The 23,177-nt window shown below is 40.4% G+C and overlaps 1 protein-coding gene and 1 long non-coding RNA gene across 12 annotated transcripts in view; one reads left to right on the top strand and one right to left on the bottom strand.

Moving 5' to 3' along the window:
• LOC135973444 (uncharacterized) overlaps positions 1 to 2,448 on the bottom strand; it is a 42,801-nt gene extending 40,353 nt beyond the window's left edge. Inside the window, exon 1 of the long non-coding RNA XR_010590276.1 lies at positions 2,339 to 2,448. This is a non-coding gene — a long non-coding RNA (uncharacterized LOC135973444). The remainder of the gene's footprint in view (positions 1 to 2,338) is intronic.
• RLIM (ring finger protein, LIM domain interacting) lies at positions 1,742 to 21,714 on the top strand. 11 transcript variants are annotated; one of them, XM_065556599.1, is made up of 7 exons: positions 2,620 to 2,786; positions 5,461 to 5,578; positions 6,042 to 6,769; positions 9,277 to 9,384; positions 11,707 to 11,899; positions 13,626 to 13,709; positions 14,852 to 21,714. In XM_065556599.1, the coding sequence occupies exons 5-7, from the start codon at positions 11,731 to 11,733 to the stop codon at positions 16,390 to 16,392; spliced, it is 1,794 nt and encodes a 597-aa protein (XP_065412671.1). In that variant the 5' UTR covers positions 2,620 to 2,786; positions 5,461 to 5,578; positions 6,042 to 6,769; positions 9,277 to 9,384; positions 11,707 to 11,730; the 3' UTR covers positions 16,393 to 21,714. The 11 variants fall into 11 exon arrangements, with proteins under 11 accessions (XP_065412672.1, XP_065412670.1, XP_065412669.1 ...); XM_065556600.1 differs by lacking the exons at positions 2,620 to 2,786; positions 6,042 to 6,769 and adding an exon at positions 1,742 to 2,472; XM_005291783.5 differs by lacking the exon at positions 6,042 to 6,769 and having other exon boundaries at positions 2,615 to 2,786.
• The last annotated feature ends 1,463 nt before the right edge of the window (positions 21,715 to 23,177 follow it).

The raw sequence follows: 23,177 nt of genomic DNA, 5'->3' as shown, positions 1-23,177 counted from the left end.
CTACAAAGGAGGTCAGTATCACTATATTTTTCAGATGGGGAAATTGAGGCACAGAGCACTGACGGACAAGATTCACAAAAGGACTTGTGTGCCCAACTACCATTTTAGGCACCTAAATCCCAGAATCAGGCCCCACCGGGATTCTCTAAACTCCAACTCAGCTGTCCTTGACAGCTGTAGGCGCCAGAATTCACTCAGTGCCTAAATACTGCAATAAAAGTTCTGTAGGTGCCTATGTTTCTGTCTCTGAGAGTGTCCTCTGCAGCCTTATTTGAAGTATCTGGATGCCTAACCCCCAAAGTGATGCACGGACCGGGAGAAGATAGGTATTCTTCCACAGAACTTGCCTATGGGGCCTGATCCAGTAAACATGTTAAGAATTTGCCTATGGGATTGGACCCCTTTAGGCAAACCCAAACAAAACAACTGGAGGGTGGAAGAAGCCTTTCCTCATATTTTTTAGCCCTGTGGTTAGGGTACTCACCTGGGACATGACCTGGTTCAAGTGCACATTCTGCCAGAAAAAATCATTGGGTGTGAGAGAGAGAGAAAACATGAGAATGACTCTGTAGCCTGATAAGAGCACTCAAGAGGGCAGTGGGAAACCCAGCCTCCAGTCCTCCTGCTCCAGTGACTTCTTAAATTATTTATCTACAGTGGAACAGTTTCAACAGGAAAGACCTGAGGGACTGCCCACATCAGACTATCTTCAAGCCAAGTGGTTAGGACCCTCTCCTAAGAGATGGCAGAGTCCTGTTCAAATCCTTTCTCCCACCCCAGATGGACTTGAATCAGAGCACTTCCATATGAGTATCCTAATGCTGGGCCAAAATGTATGAGGAAGGACATCCTGCAGAAATGGCATAGGATCCTAATACCAAGAGAGGGTTTGCAGCTCAGATTCCCAAGTGCCTCCTTGCAGTTCAGATTTAAGTGCCAAACTCCCTCGGAGAGGTGGGTGAATACACCCCTCCCCTTGGCTACTGTATGTTGACTTGTGTGGATCATGTCCTAAGAGGCCTATATCACCCCATTCATTTTGCAGGGAGCCTAGATGTCTACGTCAGGCTTTGTGAATACCAGTGATTTTCTAGGCACCTAAAAGTAGGGGGGGCAAATCTAACCCAAAGTGACTGGCAACACCCAACAAGCTAGTAGTGAACCTAGGAATAGAACCCAAATCACTGAAGGCCAATCATAGAATATCAGGGTTAGAAGGGACCTCAGGAGGTCATCTAGTCCACCCCCCTACCTGAAGTAGGACCAATCCCCAAACAGGTTTTTACCCCAGTTGCCTAAATGGTCCCCTCAAGGATTGAACTCACAACCCTGAGTTTAGCAGGTTAATGCTCAAACCACTGACCTATCCCTCCCACACCTAGCTCATATTACAGTCGGTGCTGCCTACCAAATGTTAACTCTTCCTTGGCCATTCCAGGTCACTGTTGTTTGGAAATCCAAACTGTAAACTTCTTATGTTGACACAGAAAATCCCAGAAGTGCCTTAGACACCTTAAATGTTGGTGGATATTCATGAATCTATATATGTGAATTCAGCAATGGCAAAACTTGGTGTTAATGGCTACTTAGTCTGGCTGCTAATAAACACACACACATATCTGCATAGCTAACTGAACAACATGCAAATTCAAGCTCATCCCCTCTCCTGAGTAATTCATATAGCACAGAAAATCCACTGGGATGAAAGACGAAGGGGAAATAATACCACACAGATATTTTATCATAAACTGCAGGACACCAGGAGTCAGGTCAAATAATGAAAGAATTAACAGCCCTTCTTACAGTTATTGCTCTTTGCGATGTATTTTTATGCTTCTACATGCATCTAGTGGGTCAATTTGTGTGGCACCACGTTTTGGGTGGGTATATACCCTGCAGTATTATAACACTCGTTTTTATTTACAACTCTAATATCGTCCCATCCTATGACATACCCAGCAAAGGATTTTAATCTTCAGTGCATGAAATAAAGCAGTTCCCTGGCCCAAGATCTGGGTTTGGGATTAGGGTTGCCAACGCTCCAGGACTGTTCTGGATTCTCCAGGAATTAAAGATGAATCTTTAATTAAAGATAATGTCATGTGATGAAACCTCCAGGAATTCGTCCAACCAAAGTTGGTAACCTTATTTGGGATTAGCCTTCCTGCAACCATAGGTTCACCGTGGCCCATCCCCCTGGTGCAGGAGCCCAACCGACCCGGGTCTTTCACCCGACGCCTTAGAGACCAGGGATTGTCTGAGCGCCAGCGACGGAGGCTGGACAACGCCCCGCGCCGGGGTGCAAGGCAGGACCCGTGGGCTGGGGCCCCGCGCTCACCGGGAGTGCAGGCGGGAGCTGCACGCATCCAGTCCGGCCCCGCTCAGATTTAACCGGCCACTCGCCACCGCTTCAGGGCATCGCGCAACGCCCCGCCCTCCTCCTTGTCCCCATCCAAAATGGCTGCCTAGCCAGTGAGTGGGGCCGCTCTCTCTGCACGGTCCTCCAAGCTCTATGGCGGCTTGTGTAAGGCGCCTTGCGTACGGGAGAGGAGTGAGCATGCGCACTGAGTTTCCCTTCACTTCCTCTGGCGGCCGCTCCTGTTTCCGGCCCCCCACTTCCCTGGTAACAATGGAGCAGAAAATGGCCGCCTGAGAGGGGGAGGGAAGGAGACGCTGCTGCCGCTCGGGGAGGGACGGAGTAGGGCGAGCCAGGGCCGAGCCCGCTGAGCACCGGAGCCAGCGACGGACCGAGACCCGGGGGGGAGGAGGGAGCCTGGCGGCGCCGGGTGAGTATCGGGGCTGGACGCAGAGTTTCAAAATGGCCTAGGGAAGGGAGAGGGAGAGGCCCAGGCCCAGGGGAGGCGGCGGCGGCGGCGGCGCTCTGGTTGCCGGCGGGGAGGGGGAGTCTGTGTCCCCGAGCCTCTGCTCCCCTTTGATACTCAACCCTGCCTAGCCGGGGAAGTTGGGAGGAGGGCCCAGGCGGTGGGTGGGATCCCCGCTCCTGGGGCAGGGAGGACAGCAGGCCCTTTCGGTCTCCCTGTCTCCACGGAGGCGACCCCTGGGTCCTCTCTACCCCATCCCCAAGTGTGAGCGCGGGTCCTTGTCGGCAGCAGGGGAGCCTCACTTCCTGTCCCATCCTCTCGGGCAGGGAAGGACTGACACCTCAGGGCCCTTCCCCTTCACACGGCGTGAGCCCGGAAGGGCACCGGGCCAAGCTCCCTCTCGTGGGCTGCGGGGCTTCTCGCTCCGCTGTACCCAGCTGGGTTTGAGGGGGTTGAAACTTGAAACTAGACCTTTGGGTTTGTAGGAAAACTCGGGCCTCTCTCTCCTGTCCAGTGTCTCCTTTAAGGAGCTATAGTGTCTCGGGCCCAAGCCTTCATTTTATCCTCCCCACACCAAGAGCAAGGAGCCCCATCGTGAGGAGAGAGGTGGAGAGGGCTGTCCGTGTTACTCTCTGTGAGGGCCTCTTCTGTTTCCAAGTGTCCAGGTTGTTTATAGTTTTGTGACCCACGAAAACTGATAGCACTGTGATCCCCATTTTATCTGTCTAATCTCACTTACTTCCCAGTTACCTTTATTTACCACACCCCAAAAATGTTCTGAGGAGGATGTAAAAATGATCTATACTTTTAGGAATGTTTATGGAGGTTCAAAACTCTGGTCATCCTGGGATGTCTTATGCTGTTTGTAGTCATACATCTCAAAGGAGGACCAAAATTTATTCTGTCTGTATCTTATGGACTTGATCCATTATCTAGCTATTTGATGTATTTACAAAAAGGGTTTCAACAAAAATACTTCTCCAGGAAATTAAGTTGGAACATTGGATACAGTCTGTATTTTCTGGAGTGAATAAACAAAGAGCCCTGTTTAGTGTTGAATAAATAAGCTTTCAAACTGAAGTTGTACAGAAATAACAATAATCAGGTGGACAGCACTACACCTAAGACTTACTTCCCATCTGCACTATTGGCTATATTGATTAATTTCAAGTTGGAGGTGACTATGAAATAGTAAAGAAGCTGTAACATCCATCTTCTAATCATTTCAACCTCAATAAGTTGATAGGTAGAGATGAAAATTAAACAGTAGCTCCTTCCTCTTGTAGATGAAGTTAAATATCTTCTTCCAGAGTCTGGGATTGGATATGTTATGGTGATAGCCCAGTGTTTAAAAGTGCCTCTGTATGCCCAGCAGAGGTTTACCATTTTGGAACGGTTAATCATCACTTGGAAAGTAAAGGAATCAGAAATGATGATCTAACTGCTCATCAAAAGAGGAAAACATATTTTGTTAAATGGGTTACAAAGGAAATAAATACTGCATTCTTCCCTCCTCCCCCAGTTAGCAGTACTAAAAATGTATGTGCTTCTGGCTCTTAATGTCATATAATTAACCACACCAATATTTATATAAGGTGATGTGACCATCAAACAAATAGCAAGTCCCTAGCCTGGATAATAAACATGTTGTCCAGTCCATATTAACTACCTCACAGAAAAGAGAGAGTTGACAGTTTCAGCACTCTTTATCTCTCCACCAAACTCAGAACAGCCTGGGGCCTAATCTTCACACATTTTTTGCACTTGTTTGTTTGGTTAAGGGCATGATTTTTTTAATCACAATATTTATACTGGTGTAGCCCCTTATGGAGTTAAACAGTACAATTCTTGTGTATAAACAAGCTCTTAAGAATGTATTTAGGCTAAGATTTAAAGATGTCTGTAGGAATGTTAGTAACACTTTTCTAACACAGTGGTTCTCAAACTTCTGTACTGGTGACCCCTTTCACATAGCAAGCTGACCCTTTTATAAATTAAAACCACTTTTTTGTATATTTAACATTATTATAAATGCTGGAGGCAAAGTAGGGTTTGGTATGGAGGCTGACAGCTCACGACCCCCCATGTAATAACCTTGCAATCCCCGGTTTGAGAACCCCTGTTCTAACAAATCTAGTGGAGACAAGGCATTGTATAGTCTAACCCATGCTAAACTGATTTAATTGAAACCCAACTAGATTAACTGATCACTTACTAGCTGAATAGTCTACACTAAACTTTTAGAGCATGTTAGCTAACATGTTCTAACACACCTTTAAATCCTCTTGTAGGTGAAATCTAAGAGGGGCAGGAACTTGTAAAAACCTAAGCCAATCAAAGTATTGAAAGGATAAAACATAGCACGTTTATCTATACCTTTTTACCATCAGAATCTCTTATTTTGAATTTCTTATGCACAGGCACCTATCTCGCAACCCATATTTTTTTAAAAATATGTCAGTGTTAAATTTTAATGTAGGGATGGATCTTTCCATGGGTATATAAAGGTAACTTGGAGTGTCACAACATTTGCATTTGCTTTTCTCTTCAGAATGTATGAGACACTTGGCTGTGCGTAAAAACATAAAATGCATATAAGGCTGCAATTTCATCTTCTTGTCCTGGTTTATGTCAGCAGACACCAATTGGTATTTCTTGGCTGATCTGAAGTGTTGATGTTTAACTCTTTCCTTCAGTGAGGACTGCAAAGCTGAGCAGCTTCATTGCTAAAAAATCAAGTGGCAACACTTGATTAGGTAAGATATACTAATATGCATTTACTTTATCCTCTTAATTTTAATAACTTTTTAAAAAAAGTCCAACAAGAACAATCTTTTACAAATTCAGTATGCCAGAGGCATCTGTATTCATAATATCATAAATAAGCTACATGAATTTCTGTTTCTTGATTTGTCATCAAAATCAGATGATGAGATTGTAGTTTTACATACAGCTTGGTTTTATATTTAAACATAATATATAACTTAAATGTTATTTAATAAGGTATTTAAAAAAAAATTATATTTGGGAGTATTTCATGAATTAGACAGCAACCAGGATAGGCTTGTACCGTAATCCTCGTTTATTGGTTGCAGTTGTTTGTCAGCGTAGCATTGGCCTGTTATCTCCAGTAGAATCTGTAATAGCAACAATTTTGCGGATGAAATGGAGTTAAAAGAAGAGTTGAAGTTACATGTTTTTTGCATTGAAATTCTACAGGTTATGTTTGATTTAGAGCTTCCATTAACCGGAGGTCCTGTTTCTGCTGAAACTTGAGCACTACTCGACGGTCATCAGTTTTGCGGGTCTGGCTCCCCAGGATGCTACCCTACTTTTGCTGCTCTCCCTTTCAGTGACGACATTGGCTGCTGACATACCACAGTGCTGCTTCCTCCTAACTTCAGAGTGGGCGTTTTGCTTGCTGACCTTACAGGATGCTCATTTTTAGAGCAAGAGAGAACCATTTTCATGAGACTCCTCTTGTGATACCTCATGTCCAATAGGTCTTCTCTTCTGTGGTATAATCTAAAGACCAAAAGCAACATAATGTCTTATTTATTTTCATTTTCAACATGTCTTTGTGACAAATGCTATTTTAATAAGGAAAATTATAACATTTTGAGCCCTCGGAGTTGACAGTGAAGTTCTAAGAGTGAAACATTTTATTGGATATGTGAAAGCATTGACATATGTTCTATTGCAATGTCATACCTATGATTAAAATGACATTCTGATTCTTATGACTTCTGCTCGTTAGCGCTCTGGGAACATCTTTGTTCCTTTATTAAAATAGCATTTTATACAAATACTTTGTAAAAAGACAAAATACTTTTTTGGTGTTCTTTGGCAAGTTGACATTTTTCTAGCTTAGTGTTTTTTTTGTTTTTTTTTTTTTTTTTTTGAGGCAAAGAGTGTACCGGTGAAATTTGAGTGGTGTAATGTTTGGGGTAAGATAAGTATCTATCCATCACATTTAATGTCCAGATGAATACATTTATACTACATCCATTAGAGTTAATAGCAACAGGCAAAGAATAAGCCTAACGTGTAAGGCAGACTTCTAAAAATTTGAAAATTTAATCCCCTATTGCCTCTACGCTGTAGATATTCAGACTGGACTGAAAGCCCTGATCCCGCAGTACGAGGCGTACAGGCAGACCTCTGTGTCTATGTGGAAAACTCATTGTCTTCAGCGGGGCTGTAGGTAGACACAGTGGTCCATCTGTGTGTATCTTGTCGCAGGATTGGGGTGCAAATCTCAGTGAGCCCTCTCCCTCACATGCTTGTTTTTTGTTTTGTTTTTAATGCTCTTAGTAATTGGGGTCACTCAACAGTCATTTTCTATGGTCTGTTTTTTGAGAGCAAGGATTTATAGGATACAGCAATGATGAAACTTCAAGGTTGAAAACACATGAAATGTGTCGTTTCTTAATGTATTACAACTAATTATTGATAAAGTAATTGGTGTTTGACATAGCTACATTAAAACTGTTTACTAGTTTTTTCTCTTGTGCATCTTAGAAGAGCACAGATTGTAGTAGTTTGTTTTTTGAAGCCTAGTCATTAATTTGGTTGTCACATCATGGTAAATAAGGCACTTTAAAATATGACTTAGGTTTTGCAAATATTTTTGTACCTTGAGAGAAATGGAGTTCAAAATATTCTAATAGCTAGTTTTAATTTCTCTCAGTCTGAATTATGTGGTGTTGGAGAGCTTTTCTTGACAGGGCGCTAAGGATGAAGTTTCATCAAGAAAGAGGGTTAATAGTCCTATTAGAGATTTAGGTGATCTTTGGGGGGTAGGGAATGTATATATTTTCAAGTCAACATCTGAGTTTTGTCTTGTACATTTTTCTTGAAGTTTGGTTTAAGTAAGGGCAACTCTGACTTCTACACTGATACAACAAATTTGCCTCTGGTTGCCAAAAAAGGATGACTAGTTCCTGTGGGATGGAAGTGGATCAGTTGTTAATAGCTCATTAAGTATTGTAGTAGGTAATCACTATTTAGAAATTAGTCCTGTGTTGAGCACAGTTGCTAAACTATTTCCACCTATTAACCATCCCTTTTGTGTATTCAGAGTTATAAATTAAATTGCTGGGAAGAGAGTTAAGAAATCTGCATAATGTATAGGAGTCTAATTTTCTAGAAAATATCCAGTACATGCCAAATGAAATGATGTCACTCTTAAATATTGAAACCCGTATATTTTCATTTCATCTTAAAATATCAATCATTTAGACACAAGACGTTTTGGGGGAGATTAACTCCTTCCAGCCAGTTCTTAACAGCGCTTGCTGTTTTATTAATTTGGTTGGTCATAGTCTTTTTCCTCCCATTACTAAGGACTTTGAGACCTACTACATATTGCTGATGAAGAGCACAACTTTATTTTTTTTAAATCACTCCTTTTTCTTCAAACAGTGTAAAGGAAAGACTTTGATCCTTTAGGGTCAAGTTTCCTTTTACTTTATACAAGTTGCAGATTTCAGCAATGACTGCTTGACTGCTACTTAATTTTAGGTGGGTTTTATTCACTTACACAAACAGAAGTACATGTACTAAGGTAAATTCAGCTCAGATAGCATTTGGGTTATTTTACTATGTCCTGAAACAGCTTATTTATTTTCATGCAAGGAAGACTTAGTTGGTAGGTCATTGTGCCATCTGCTCAATTAACACTTATTTCTGGGAAGAATCTTGTGATCCTCAGATGGAAGGTACCATATAAGTGTAAGGTAGTAAAGATAAAGGTGAACTGAGAGTTTAAGCATTTTACTGTTGTATGGGGTCCGAAGTGAATTTCTTAAACAGCTACTTTAGTAAATTCTTGAATTGTGATGCCTGACCCTCTTTCGTAGATTGGCTTCTAAGTTATATCCTTACATTTGTATGACTTTCTACTCAGGCCTAGTTGTCACAGTATCAATGAATTGATAATTTTAGTACTGGTAGTGGAGCAAAGTAACTGATAATGGCAACTTTTTTCAATACCAAATGAATATCTTTAGTCCTCGATCATTTATACCCCGGAGACCATAAAATAATTCCTCCCTTGGAGATTATAAAATCTTGAACTATAGATAGTCATTTCTTGCTATTAAAGCTTACTGTTTTCCGTAGACTCTGCTGCTTTCTACTGATGGTAAGGACATCATTAGTCATTTGTGCCTGGCACCTTTAAGTGGATTGTTAATGAGTAACTACAGGGAATCCACTTGACTGACTTGTCAATGAGTGGGCATACCAATTTAAGAGTTTACTGCAATAATATCTGGTTATTCAGCTGCTGAAAAACACTTCCCATCACCCTTTTAAAGAAAACTTTCACTTGTTTCAGTCAAATAGCTGTACAGACTCTTGTTTCCAGCGAACTTTAGACAAATCTTACTGTGCTTCCATAAAGATGTTCAGTTTCATTACTGGATAAACTAAAGTTGGCTATAATCAACAGATCTGCACTCACTACATCTTAGAGACATGAGCTCCTCCAGACATTTCTGCTCTCCCTCGCCAGTTCTGTGCTGACAGAAGAAGGGAAATTTCAGGTTGTGTTACGCAGGTAAGAACAAAATCTCATGTTAAGTTGACCTAAAGCAATAAAAGCAAGGAAACTCACTGAGGTGAAACATACTATATATGGCCTCCCCTATGCAGGTTTAATAGGATGCCACAGTTATGTCTATCATCATGTATAGGCAGACATGGTGTGTCTTGCCCTTATTTGCATTTCTTGCTTTATGGTAATATGCTGCTTATGATATCTTAATGTGCTGCTCACATTTTAGAGGTTAGGTCTCATTTTAGGCATCAAGATTGTATACTACACTCAAGACACAATTTGGATGGTGTGCCTCAGTGATTAAATCCCTGAGGAAAGCTGTATCTAGTTATTGTTTCCATAGGAGTCTGTTGCATAGTAATATGGAAATAGTGCTGCTTTACTGCCACCATTGAAATACTGTTGCGTAGCTAGGCAGAACCAAGGAAACCCTATTGTCATTGTAGTACTATTAGTATCCTAATGATAGGCATCTAGAATTTATAGGGTTCTGCAATGGCTAAGGTAGAAGAGAACTTTTTTTTGAAGCTGGATAAACTGGCTTGGTGCAGAGTTTATACTAGGTGTTTGCACTGGTGAAGCTACTTTGGTGTAGCTATACCAGTGTGAAAATCCCTAACGTAGACAAGCCTCCAGGAGTAACCCTAATAGTGTTGACTCTAAATGCAAGACCCTCCTCTGAGGCCTTCTTCCAATAATGACAATTCCCACATCTGACATGTAATTTTGGGCTTGGAGAGGGAAGAAGACAAACACAGTAACACTTGTGTAAGTTACCTTAATGTGTGTAAACAAATGGGCCTCGAAGATCATGCAAAACCTCTCCTCTATTTATGATGATTTAAACTGTAGAGACGTTCTGATTTTTCTTGACAGTTTTGTTTAGAAACCAAAAAGAGGATCAGTTTCATGCTCTAGACCAGTGGTTTTCAACCCTTTTTTCATTTGCAGACCTCTAAAAATTTCAAATGGAAGTGCGGACCCTTTTGGAAGTCTTAGACATAGTCTGCGGACCCCCAGGGTCCACAGGTTGAAAACCACTGCACTAGACAAGTGGCCGAGAAACAGATCCTATTATATTTGGAAATTCTCCGATTAAAAAGCACAAAACAGAATCCTCCTTCCCCCTTTCAGTATGTTCATGAGGCTTCAGGAGCTGTTTAAAAAAGGAAACATTTCCGGTGGAAATGTTGTATAGGAGCATTCCACCAGGTGTAAAACTAGCTAGATAATGAGCCACATGAGTAATTGGTGCATTCCCACAGTTGTGTAAGACAGTGCTTGACATCATGAGTGGTGAGGCTTACTGATTAATAACCAGGCTTCCTTGTTTTGGCTTCCATTTGGATAGGTTTAGGGTTAACATCATTTCTCCAGAGGTGGTATGTTTTCACTGTTGACGTTGACCAAATGCAGATACTGCTGTATCTCTCACTAATGTTCAGAGATGTGTTAGAGGTTCTAAGCTAACTGAAGTAGGAAAAGTGTGGGGAGAATGCATATATATTGGATTCCTGTTTACAGCTGGCAATATGCCAGGTACACAAGACTTTTTGGTCTCATTCCACTTTCATCAAAATTGATAGTTGAACTGCTGTCTAATAAATTACTTTTGGCATTAAATCCCAGAATTCATTCTACAGAACCTTTTTTTCCTGAGGAACTGAATGATCTTTGTATTGCAAGGTGTTCTCTGGCACCCACAATCTACTATGCTGTAATTTCACATTTCTTCCAAATTCTTTTGGCTTTTGGGGATTGGCTATTCCTCTTAATAGTCCAGAAGGATTGCTGTTGAGTAACACGAGGCACTTCGTTTCCTTATAGGCTTGAGTTTAAGAGTCTTAACCCTATTAAAATTGTCTTCTAAAGGAACATAGTGTTGGATTCAGATGACTCACGTCCTTTACAGGATTGTTTTAAGCCAGCCTTTAGGCTGCTCTAGGTTGTGCTTTGTCAAGTAGCTGCAACATCAGCGTATGCTATAAGGGGGTTTAGACGTCTCCTTCCTGAGCAATGTTGGGTGCACAAAAGATTGCCTGAAGGATTTGGTCTGTAATTTTGATGCTTCCCTAAACATATTGCATTTTCAAAATTATTGATTTAAATGCTGAACCAAGTAGTGATTTAAATTGTGGTACAAACTAAATTTCTCATTTAATAATTTAAATATATGATAGTGATTAAGTGTGTGTTGTCAGGGTCAAGTTCAATGACAGATTGTGCTGAATTCCACTGAATGTGTGAATAAGCATTACAGATTATTTTATTCACTTTTGTATGTATGGTTTTCAAAATATGTAGTTTTCTTCTCCTTTTTAGATACTTTCCCACTCTTTCATCAACATGGAAAGCTCAGATTCTAACGATAAAGGAAGTATTGATCACTCAGAAGCACAGCGCCGGAGTCAACTGGATCGATTAGAACGTGAAGAAGCTTTCTATCACTTTGTAAATAACCTGAATGAAGAGGACTATAGGCTTATGAGGGATAACAATTTGCTAGGAACACCAGGTATGTTACGACATGTAGGTAGCATGAAAACTTTAATTCACAAATGTGAATGGCTCTACACCCGTTTTCAGACTACCTAGTTCCTCTCACTGTTGTGCTGAATGTATCTTCAGCATTTATTATATTTTTAGTACTATTTTATGCCATTGTAGAGAGTAGTTCTTCTGCTTAGTTGGGCACACAGTAGACCAGTGGTTTTCAAACTTTTTTTCTGGTGACCCAGTTGGAGAAAATTTGTTGATGCCCGCGACCCAACGGAGCTGGGGATGAGGGGTTTGGGGTGTCGGAGAGACTCAGCTAGGGCAGATGGTTGGGGTGTGGGGGTGAGGGGTTCAGGGTGTGGAAGGGGCTCTGGGCTGGGGCAGGGGATTGGGGGGCAGGAGGGGGTTAGGGCTCTGGGCTGTGGGTGCACACTCTGGGCTGGGGATGAGGCATTTGGGGTACAGGGAGGGGCTCTGGGTTTTGATGGAGGGGATTGGGGTGCGGAGTTTGGGTCCGAGCTTATCTCCGGTGGCTCCTGGTTAGCAATGCAGCCGGGGTGCAGAGGCAGGCTTCCAGGCTGTCCTGTCACCGCGGACCGCGCTGTGCCCCGAAAGCGGCCAGCAGCACGTCCGAATCCTAGGCGGAGGAGGGCAAGCAGCTCCGCGTGTCTCTTGTCCGCAGACACTGCCCCACAGCTTCTATTGGCCGGGAACCAGCCAATGGGAGTGTGGAGCCGCTGCTCAGGGCGCGGGCAGTGCACGGAGCCCTGAGGCCCCCCTGCCTAGGAGCCGGATCTGCTCCTGGCTGCTTCCATGGCAAGCGTGGTGTCAGACTCAAAACAGGTAGGGACTAGTTTTTACTGGCCAGCCACCAGGCTCCCTGTGTGCTAAGCAAGGTGACCCAGTGCCTTGCATTCCACGACCCAGTACTAGGTCGCGACCTGAAGTTTGAAAATCACTGCAGTAGGCCATTCCTTGAAGGTAATATGAATAGTGTCGAGCTTGTTAGGTTAAACTAGATGGTGCTAATTAAATTTTAAGAAAATGTTAGTGTTCACTGGGACTTGCAAAGTCTGCACTACTGAGGGCTGCCTTGGCATCTTGCCAGGTATCTGAGTCTCACTTGGGCCGTTTTTAAACAAGAAGGTTCCACTGGTTTAACTAAAGGTGTAATTTTAAAATCGATTTAGTTAAACCGGTGTGAACAGTCTTATTTCAGTATAAGAGTGGCTTATTTTGGCTTAGATAAAACTGATTCCTAATAGACTTGTGCTAAACTGAAATAAACAACTCTTAATCTGAAATGTGTCTGCTGAGGTTTTTTTACACTGGTTTAATTAAATCAGTTTAAAATAACACTTTTAGATAACCAGTGCAACTTTCTCATGTAAATGAGGCCTTGATTGATATAGGATGGAGAATACTGCTGACATGGTTACAAGACCCAGCAAGCATTTCACCATCTTCTTCTGAGCAGGTTGTAACTCTGTTAGCTGGAGCCTCAGCAAGTCTTACCTAAAGGCAATAGTGTTGGAGAACTTTGGGGTATACTTTGGCTACCCCAACTTATAGGTATCATGGTGTGTCAGAATTCAACAAATATTTAGCAGCAGTCAGTATCTTGTTAGTACAGTATTTGCAGTTCAAAGAGAATGTAAGCGTAAGAACTCTTAGCCTATGGATTATTCTTGCCTTTATATATCTGCCTTTAAAATAGTTTTGCAAAACTTTGCTTGCTTCCTAAGGTGAAATTACTGAAGAAGAATTGATGAGAAGGCTACATCAAGTTAAAGAAGGTCCACCACAGCAAAATGGTGATGAGAACAGAGGTATAAATATTGTATTTGTGGAAGCTCTTAACTTTAGCACCCAATATAGATTTTAACTTGAGTGCAGGAATGGAACATGTTAAGCCTAGGCAGGTGCGAGGTGAGCAGTGTTTTAGAATTAAGTGAAGATTATCTGATATCTGCTTCAGAGATCAAAGTTTTGAAGAGATTTCAGCTAGAACACATCACACTTCTATTTTGCTGCACTGTGATCGCTTCTGCATTTCTTTTTTTGTTTAGATTTCTCTCCATTCTGTTCCCTTACAGGGGTGCTTTCTGAGATTCCCACATTTTCTCACCTTTACTCTTTCCATCTCAAGGTTGCCACAGTGCCTCCCTGCATAAAGGTTTACACACAGGTCCCACTGAACCCTGTCATTGTTCATTGTTAGCCAAATGGTTCTCTAGTCTAGCAAACTCAAGTATTCCAGGCCACTAAGGCAATGTCTACACTAGCACTTATGTCAGCAAAACTTTTATTGCTCAGAGATGTGAAAATAACACTCCCCCTGAATGACATAAATTTTACCAGAATAAGCGCTCATGTGCACAGCACTATGTCAGTGGGAGAGTGTCTCCCACTGACATAGCTACCACTGTTCATTGAGCTGATTTTATTATGTCGGCCGGAGAGCTCTCTCCTGTTGGCATAATGTGGCTACATAAGTACTCTTACAGCATCACAACTGTATCGGTACAGCTGTGCCTCTGTACGCTTGTTATGTAAACATGGCTTTGGTTTGTGATTTAACTGCTGCTGTACTAGGCCATTGAATTGACAGTATTTGAGCAAGTAAAAAACATATAATCTAATGGTTTTTTTACCATTGAAACATAACTGACTTTCCATTTAGCTGTTACAAGAAATAATTATTTTGATGACTTGTTTGCTATTTGGCTACAACTTCTAAAGAGGCATATAATTATTGGCAGTAGAAAAATGTCCACTCATGCTCCCTCAAAGAAAAAGCTCTTGTGGACATAACACTTATCAAGCTGTTAAGGATGAAACCGTTACGGTGTTTAAAAGACTTAAATATTTTAAAACTGTAACTTGATAAATTAAGAATTTTATTTTTGGAAAATTTAATCTAAGAATTACCTCAGTTCTCTAATTTTGGTAGTTCCCTTTCTTTTGACAGGTGCAGAATCCACAGAAGATGTTTCTAATAGAGATTCCATAATAGACTGGCTTAATTCAGTACGACAGACTGGAAATACCACACGGAGCGGGCAAAGAGGAAACCAGTCTTGGAGGGCAGTGAGCCGGACTAACCCTAACAGTGGTGATTTCAGATTCAGTTTGGAAATAAATGTCAACCGTAATAATGGGAACCCAAACCCAGAAGCTGAAAATGAGCAATCTGTAGAGCCCTCTAATGGTGAGGATTTGGAAAATAGCCAAAGTGACACTGAGACTCCAAGATCTGAATCGCCATCTGTAAGGCAGCCTGGCTCAGACAGAAGTACCTCTGAGGAGTTAGCAACTGAGGAAGCATCTCCTCTCAGAGGCCAGAGAAGAGCAAGAAGCAGGAGCCCAGAACAACGAAGAACCCGGGCTAGGACTGATAGAAGTAGGTCACCTATTAATCCAGCAAGTGAGACTCCTCGCAGGTCTCCTCATAATATGCCATCTCAGACACTTGATCATTCCCTCATAAACGAATCTGAGGGAAGTTCTAGAACTAGACAGCATGTGACGTTAAGGCAACATACGACGGGGACTGAGATTACAAGTGAAAATGCAGTTCTGTTTTCAACCCCTGAAACAAGACCTGCTCCTCCAGCATTAGGTTCTTCAGAAACAAATGGCAGCAGTGAGTCTGCAGCTCCTGGACAGAGACCACCTACTATAGTTCTTGATCTTCAAGTGAGAAGAGTCCGTCCAGGAGAATATCGGCAGAGAGACAGCATAGCCAACCGAACCCGATCCAGGTCCCAGACACCAAACAATACAGTCACTTATGAAAGTGAACGTGGAGGGCTTAGGCGTACATTTTCACGTTCAGAACGGGCTGGAGTGAGAACTTATGTCAGTACCATTAGGATTCCTATTCGTAGAATCATAAACACGGGCTTTAATGAGACAACATCGGTCGCAATTCAGACCATTCTAAGGCAGATAATGACAGGTTTTGGAGAATTAAACTATTATATGTACAGTGATGGTGATGCAGATCCTAATGGCCCAGCCCCAAACCAAAATGTAGATGCTCCTGAGCTACAGAATGGAGGTGATAGTGGTAGTACTAGTTCACGCAATGAAAGTACTGAAGGTAGCTCAGGGGAGGTATATGAAAATAGTAATGAAGGAGGTTCAACATCTGCTAGGCGGGAAGGTCGGAATACTAGGGGATCAGTCACTTTTGAAGAAAGTGGCTCTTTACCATTCCTTAGCCTAGCACAGTTTTTTCTACTAAATGAGGATGATGATGACCAGCCAAGAGGACTCACCAAAGAACAAATTGACAACCTAGCATGGAGGAATTTTGGTGAAAGCGATGCTCTGAAAACCTGTAGTGTCTGTATTACAGAATACACAGAGGGCAACAAGCTTCGTAAACTGCCTTGTTCCCATGAGTACCACGTCCACTGCATTGATCGCTGGTTATCAGAAAATTCCACTTGTCCTATTTGTCGTAGAGCAGTCTTAGCGTCTGGTAACAGAGAAAGTGTTGTCTAAATGAGAGCTGAATTTGTGGCTGAACAGCTGGTGTAATAGTGATGGGCAACAAGATCACTTTCATTATGACCACCTTTTGAGTGGTGCTTCAATGTAAAGTAATGAGTCTGGCTGCTTCGTCCCTCATGGAAACATTTTCTCAGAATTAAAGTTTTTAAAATGGGAATCTCTTTAAATTAGAGTCTCCAAATCTATTCAGTTTCAGTGTCTCGAATTTCAGACAATTTTATTTCCCCAAAGATACCTATTTGCTATAAATTTCTCATTTTTTTCATCATCAAGACTGTTAAGCTCCTTCCCCATCCCCTCCCCAATGCATTGTGAATCTTAAAGACCTCAGCACTCAACTCATCCCTGTAAGGAATTTATCTGAGAAGTCATCCTAGCTACAGCACATGCTTCATAGTGGATTTTTAAAAGCAAACCCAGCTATCCCACTGAATATGAAATTAATGCAACTGCACCCTTAAATATAATTTTGGTTAATTTTCATATTGGGTATTCTTGGACACATGAGTGCAGATAACACTAATGTTAGCCCTTTTCCCATTGTACAGCTGTCTCCAGCCCATCACTATGGCACTCTGTAGAGTGAGCTGATAGCTTAATCGGGATATTTATCTTGTGGAAATATAAGAATTGCCTATGCTTGTTTAAATAAAAAATCACAATTTTTGTTTTACAATTGTAAAGCTTTTTTGTAGAAGCTCAGTACTTTTCCAGTGCACTGTTGTACTAATGCATTAAGAATTAAAATTGTACCATGCTTAGAAATGAAGAGAATGCTTTTCATATAAGACCCACCACACACAGAGCAAACTAAATACAAGCGAGCTGCTTTTGTAAATGTTATTGTCAAGAGCAGTGCATATCTGTACTATTTAATTTATGTGAACAGCTACTGTAACATAAAACAGTTAAGAATTAGACATCTTAATTTCATTAAAACTGATGGAAATTGAATGTTATAATTGCAATGACTTGGCTCAGTAATGCCACCAAAAAAGGTGATATAAAAAAAAGAAATAGAAACCTGCTCTGAAGACTGGATTTTTCTTTGTATGGTTACTGATGTGTAATGATACAAACTTGTATGTACCAGTTTCATTCGGTGAGGATTTTGCCCAAGTTTTGTATTAAGCTGTATTTTAATCACTGAGGGAGCTGTATGTAACTTTCAGCAGACAAATGTTGGCAAATTAATTTTCTCCTCCCACCCTAATGACCTAGTAATCTCTGGAGCTTTGTTAATGATTTAACATGCTGGCCTCCAAAAATCAATGGCAGTTGCATGTGACCTAAGTATCCATGGTAGAGAAATTAACGTTTAGGTGTAACTGAGAAATAATCTTCTAACAGAAGTTTCTCAAATGAATTGCCAATCTTAAATTATTGGTTACTGGAGTACATTTAAAAAATGAAATTTCAAGTTTTGAATTTGCAACTTACTTTCCTTAAAGTAAAATATTAGGCATGTTTCGTTATTGTTAAAGACTGTCTAAATTCCACTTGGGTTTTGTATTAAAAGTTAGTGTGGGCTTATCACAATTCAAATCTTATAAATGCATTTACACAATTTTAAGTCTGCTTTGGAAATGTTCATACCTCAGCTGTCTTTACATGGTGGGAAACCTCTTCCCCATTCCCAAGAAACCTTTACTCTTTAGTAGCTTTGCCAATGCTACATGCTTCTCAAGGAAAGCAATGTTCTATTTCAAGTAAAAAAAAATATATAGTAGTTGTTAACTAGGGATATGAACTGCTCTTGCTGGCTAGATCCAAAATGTTGCTCGATATTCAGATGAGAAAACCAAACCTGACCTATATATTTTTTTTTTTACATTAACTAATCTTCAGTGTTTGAGTGGTGGTTACATAGAACGTCATCCTAGCTGCTAAGCCATTATAATTGAACTCCTCACCAGTCAGTTCAGGATTCCAAGGTGTTCTGGAGCCCTCCCATTTTTCTAATAGTGCATTTTCATGTCGTTCTCAGTTCGATGGGGAATCCTGACTGGCTTGTGAGCTCACTTCCCTTGTGGTGGAATGCTCCATCATTGTAAGGGTGTTCCTTATCGTATGTTTTTAAAACATTTATAAACAAATACATGCTCTCAAATGTTCTCTCTCTGAGATGTGTTCATCTATAAAATTGGAGGTTAGATATTAATGTTACTGGTTGGACTTTGATTCATGAATGTAGCTAATGAATCTTAAGCCAAAACTACTTCTCAAACATTGGACACCCTGATTTTTGAATCTTTTCTGTAGTGTGCACATAAGTGTATGCAATCACTCGCATTTTTCAGTAACACTCTTTGCTGACTTGGACTGTAGAATTAAAATTGAAATATTTTATAGTGGTATTTGCTACTGATTTCTAAATACACTTTTAGCTTTTTAAAATCAGATGTCTTATGAGGACTAAGGACAGAAATGAGAATAATATGAGCCCATTAGCAACAAGCGATACACAGTGGAGGAAGACTGTAATACCTCATTAAGCAGTTACTCTTTTTTTTAATTAAGATTGTTCTTGGTTTCCAAGAACTATACAGTTCAACCATCTTGTAGTTTTATGATGATTGCCTAAAAGTGGTATGCCTTAATGTTTTAACTTTATGTAATTGTAACAATGGTTAAAGTGTCTGAGGTTCCCAAAAAGGTACCAGAAACCAGTGTTCATCTCAATTAAGAATCCTTTGAATGTTTCAAATGTTTTAATTATTTATAATGAAATTCCTTTTTAAACTCTTACTATACCAGTAGCAATGGGGTTTGTTTCTTTTGACTTCAAACAATTGACAAGAGTGATATTGCTGTTAGTGAGGAACTCTTACGTAGATGAGGCATTTACCAACGTCCACAACAGTTCTGGAAATGAGCAGTGGTATAACTGAGCTCTGAGCTACACCCAGTAACTCAATGGTGTTTATGAATACTTTCCTATTATGAATTGTGCAAAACAAATCTGCAAAATTATTGGCCTGATCCAGCAGCAGGAATTCTCATCTGAGTAAGGGTTGCTGGATCAGGCCCTATTATTATAAGATAATTTAGTTAATTCCTGTATAGTACAAGAAATTTATGGGCATCATTCTTTCCTTTAAATTAAAGTTATATTAAGCTTTAAAAGCCAATATTAATACTTCAATTTTAAATTAAATTGCAAGCTTTATAGGTAAAGTATAGAAGTGTCTCTAGTGAGGTGCTCACAATTAGCTAAAGTTAGTCTCTCTTGAATCAACTTATTTAAAAATATATGAATTCTTTTGGTGCCAAGCATTCTTAACATATTTGCACCTATAGCTTTCTTACGCTTAAACCTATTTTTTCAGCATTGGAATTGTAGATGGATGTGCACTGTTTTTACAGCCACTTTACTGGATGCCCATGGCCACTGAGAGGGTTAAAACACAGCTGTTATCTTTTTTGGGGGGGTGGTGGTTAATGCCCACGTGTACATAGATGAATAAATTTAAAAGATTCTGGTAGCCGCCTTATACATTGCTGCTCTCCTCGTCTTAGTTTATGGTGCCATCTTGAGGAAGCTTTTTTTTACCCTCCTTCAAAGTTGGGGAAATACACATCTTTCACTCCATTATTTATTAAAACATTAATTTCTTTGCTGTTTAAGTTGGTTTTGTGTTTGAAGGAGCTCTCCTGCTAGAGCTTGTATAAGGAAAGCTGATGTTAAAAAACAAAACAAAACAAAAAAACCACACACACACTCTTGCACATTGTGGACAGTCATCCTCCTGGTGTTTGGGATTACCCCTAGGTATTTAAAACATAGAAGAGTGCACAATCTTTTGTTTTGTAAGAGTGCAGTATATAGTTCTAATCAAACTGCAAATTTGTAGACATTTTTAATGGGTTTTATCCATTAAGTGAAAGAACTGTGAAAAGTAGTGACTGATTTTTACTGGGGTTCTTCTTTTACTTGCACTTTTGTAAAAATAAACAGCTTTTTGCAAATAGTATTTTGCAGGCAGTTAGTTCATTTATGTTAACTGATCCTTGTTTGGAAAATAGTGTTATTTGACAGGGTAGTTGCTGCACTGCATGCATAGAAACTACTCGTTAAAAGTTTCTTAAGGACTTTCCGTAGGAAGTATTAGTGTGCATGCATAGCAGCTGCACTAACATGATACTGTACCAATTTTGAAGAAGCCATGATTGGCCATTGTGCCAACTTGCAGATTAATGTGTTTTCAACTAATGTTGACACAATGGACGGTAATGACTGTCTGCTATCCATGGATTATGCGAATATGTAGTGTCCAAAGGACCATTTCACCAATATAATTTCAGTAAGAAATGTATCTTAAAATACTTGCCTACACTTTGAGGAAATTCATGATCTGAGATGCGTTATAGTAACTAGGGTCTAATTTTAAGATGAGAAAAGAAATTTAGTTAAAGCTGACCATTGGTTTCCATTTTGTACCAGTGTGCCTAGGTATTCCATGGGTCTTCCAACAGTGTGTGTTCCTAATCAGCACATATATTGCAATATCAAGGTTCAGCTGGCTGGGTTTAGCTGTTTAGCTGCGGCCTTAACTTTTCTTGGCATTGTTAAGTTGAGACCCTTACTATAACTGTAATGTGGTGTTCTGTGCAAGAATCTGGTGTTTTCGTTCATCCTCAGTACAACTGGGGATTTAAGTGACTTGATTAGGGATACGTGATCAGATCTTGAGTTGATTAGGTACACAGTTGTAATGGAAATGCCTGTGCCAGGTTATCTGGCTTCTCCCAGGAGGTGTTAACTTGGAGCCACGTTAAGGGAATTGAGCAACACAGTTAGAAATATTTGAAATTTTCACTTACAAGAGGCTTTATTTTTGTTTGGGTTGCATTGCTGAGGGGAAGGAGACAGAAGCAAATCTAATGGTAATGTAATTTACTCAAAGCACATTAAATTATGTTGTGTACAAATTAGTTTGATTCTGTTATACCAGGGCTTCCCAACCTCTTTTGCACCGAGATTTCCTTTTTCTTATGGGCGAATCCATTATTGAACCTTATTTGGTTCCATTATCTGGTTTTTGTCACTTAAATTAAAATCCCAAGAGCCCTTCCTTATATTTGTTAGGCTGTTGGCTGGGAAGCCCTGTATTAAACTGAGAATGTAACAATTTTCCTTTTTGTACAGTGCTTTACATTGTTTATATTGGACTTTAGTACAAAATGGTACTCTAAAAGGTCATAAAACAGTTTGATCATATTTGATAGCTAACATTTAGGAGGAGTTTGTTTCCTATGTAAGATGTCATAATGCAAATTTAAATAGACTCAATAAAATGCATGAAGTGATAATTTTGTTCTTGATCATCGCTCCTTGGGGACTGGGTGTGTGTGTGTGTTCATTCTGTAGTGGGAATGTAATTGAGACTACCAGGGTTAACAGCTCATGATAAATGTGATAGGAATCAATTTTTTTCATTATTTCCTGTTGTATGAAGTGGGAGAGCAGGAAAGGAATAGGAACAACCTATGGTTTTTTGTCAGAAGAATTTGCCTCTTTGTATACTAAACTGAAGGAATAAATCTCATTACATACAAGAGTTCACTAAATCGGTTGGTGCATAGAATACAAGGACATAGTTTTAAATCATCTTTCAAAATAGTAGCTGTGATTTGTGGGTGCTATTCAGTAACTGAAATCAGCGACCTGGTCTCAGCGGTGAAAGTCAAACTAGAAACATGCAGAGGGCCATAGAAACGCTACCAAGTTTGCATAAATTCATGTATGGCCAGAGGCTGCTTTTTAAAATTAATCTCTGACCTGTGTGCAGTGCTCCACCTGAATGAGAAGGAAACTAAATACCTTTTGGAGGATGTGGAAAACTATCAGTGCTTTTCCATGCATGCTCTATGAGTAGGAAGCAATGACCAATCCTGGACACATGGGATGATGTCTGAAATAAAGGGTGGGGAAGTCTAATTGTATTTATTAGGACAGCGTTCAACAAGGTGTAACAAAAAATGGAAGGGAGGAGTAGGAAAAGAGTGATAGGATTGTGTGGGATAATATGAAGGCTTACATAGACATACGTTATAAGAGCTATGTCTGTGGGAGGAAGGATGGATTTAACTGCTTTGTGCAATTTCTCAAACTTCTTTGTGCAGATATTTATTGATAAAAGTGGTGTCTTGCATCAGAAACTAACAGTATTGAGTTCAGTTTGGACCAAAAGTGGCACCCTTAAGTGTACTGCAAAGCAAAATAGTGGTGTCCTCTGTGTGAAGATGCTTTCAGTGCTCTTCAAGGATGATTTATCTGTTTAATTAGGGACATAATCTAATCTTTCTGAAGGCAAAGGCTTGGGAATTGGGAAGTCTTGAGTTCTAATCCTGGCTCTGTTACAGTCTTTGTAGTCTTGGGCAAGTCACTTTGCTTTTCTCCCTCAGTTTCCGTTTCACAGATGGGGATCATAATCCCCACCTTTTATTTCAAGATGACTGGTTCAAGTGTGCCTCCAATAGGTACTGATATTCATTATATGAAGTGAGTTGGTCTCTGTTGGGAAGTGGCAACAGCCACATTATTAGAAACCACCACCACAATTAGCATTGTTTGTTCTTGTTGGAATTCTTACATAGAATGGCCATTGAAACTGATCTCTCATGGCCCTGCCCACTCAGTGTTGATGTGATTGCAAGGAGAAGCTTGCCTTACTCTATACCTTGCTGTCTGTACAGTACCTACTCTATATAGGGCAGACTTCATTTTTAAGGTGTCTTTTTACCAGCACCAAATTCTTCAAGAAAAATGTCCT

Source organism: Chrysemys picta, chromosome 9 (assembly GCF_011386835.1).
Source record: "Chrysemys picta bellii isolate R12L10 chromosome 9, ASM1138683v2, whole genome shotgun sequence".
NCBI classification, from domain to species: Eukaryota; Metazoa; Chordata; order Testudines; family Emydidae; genus Chrysemys; species Chrysemys picta.
The sequence above is the reverse complement of the archived record's forward strand: the minus strand, read 5'-3'. Positions and strand labels throughout refer to the sequence as shown.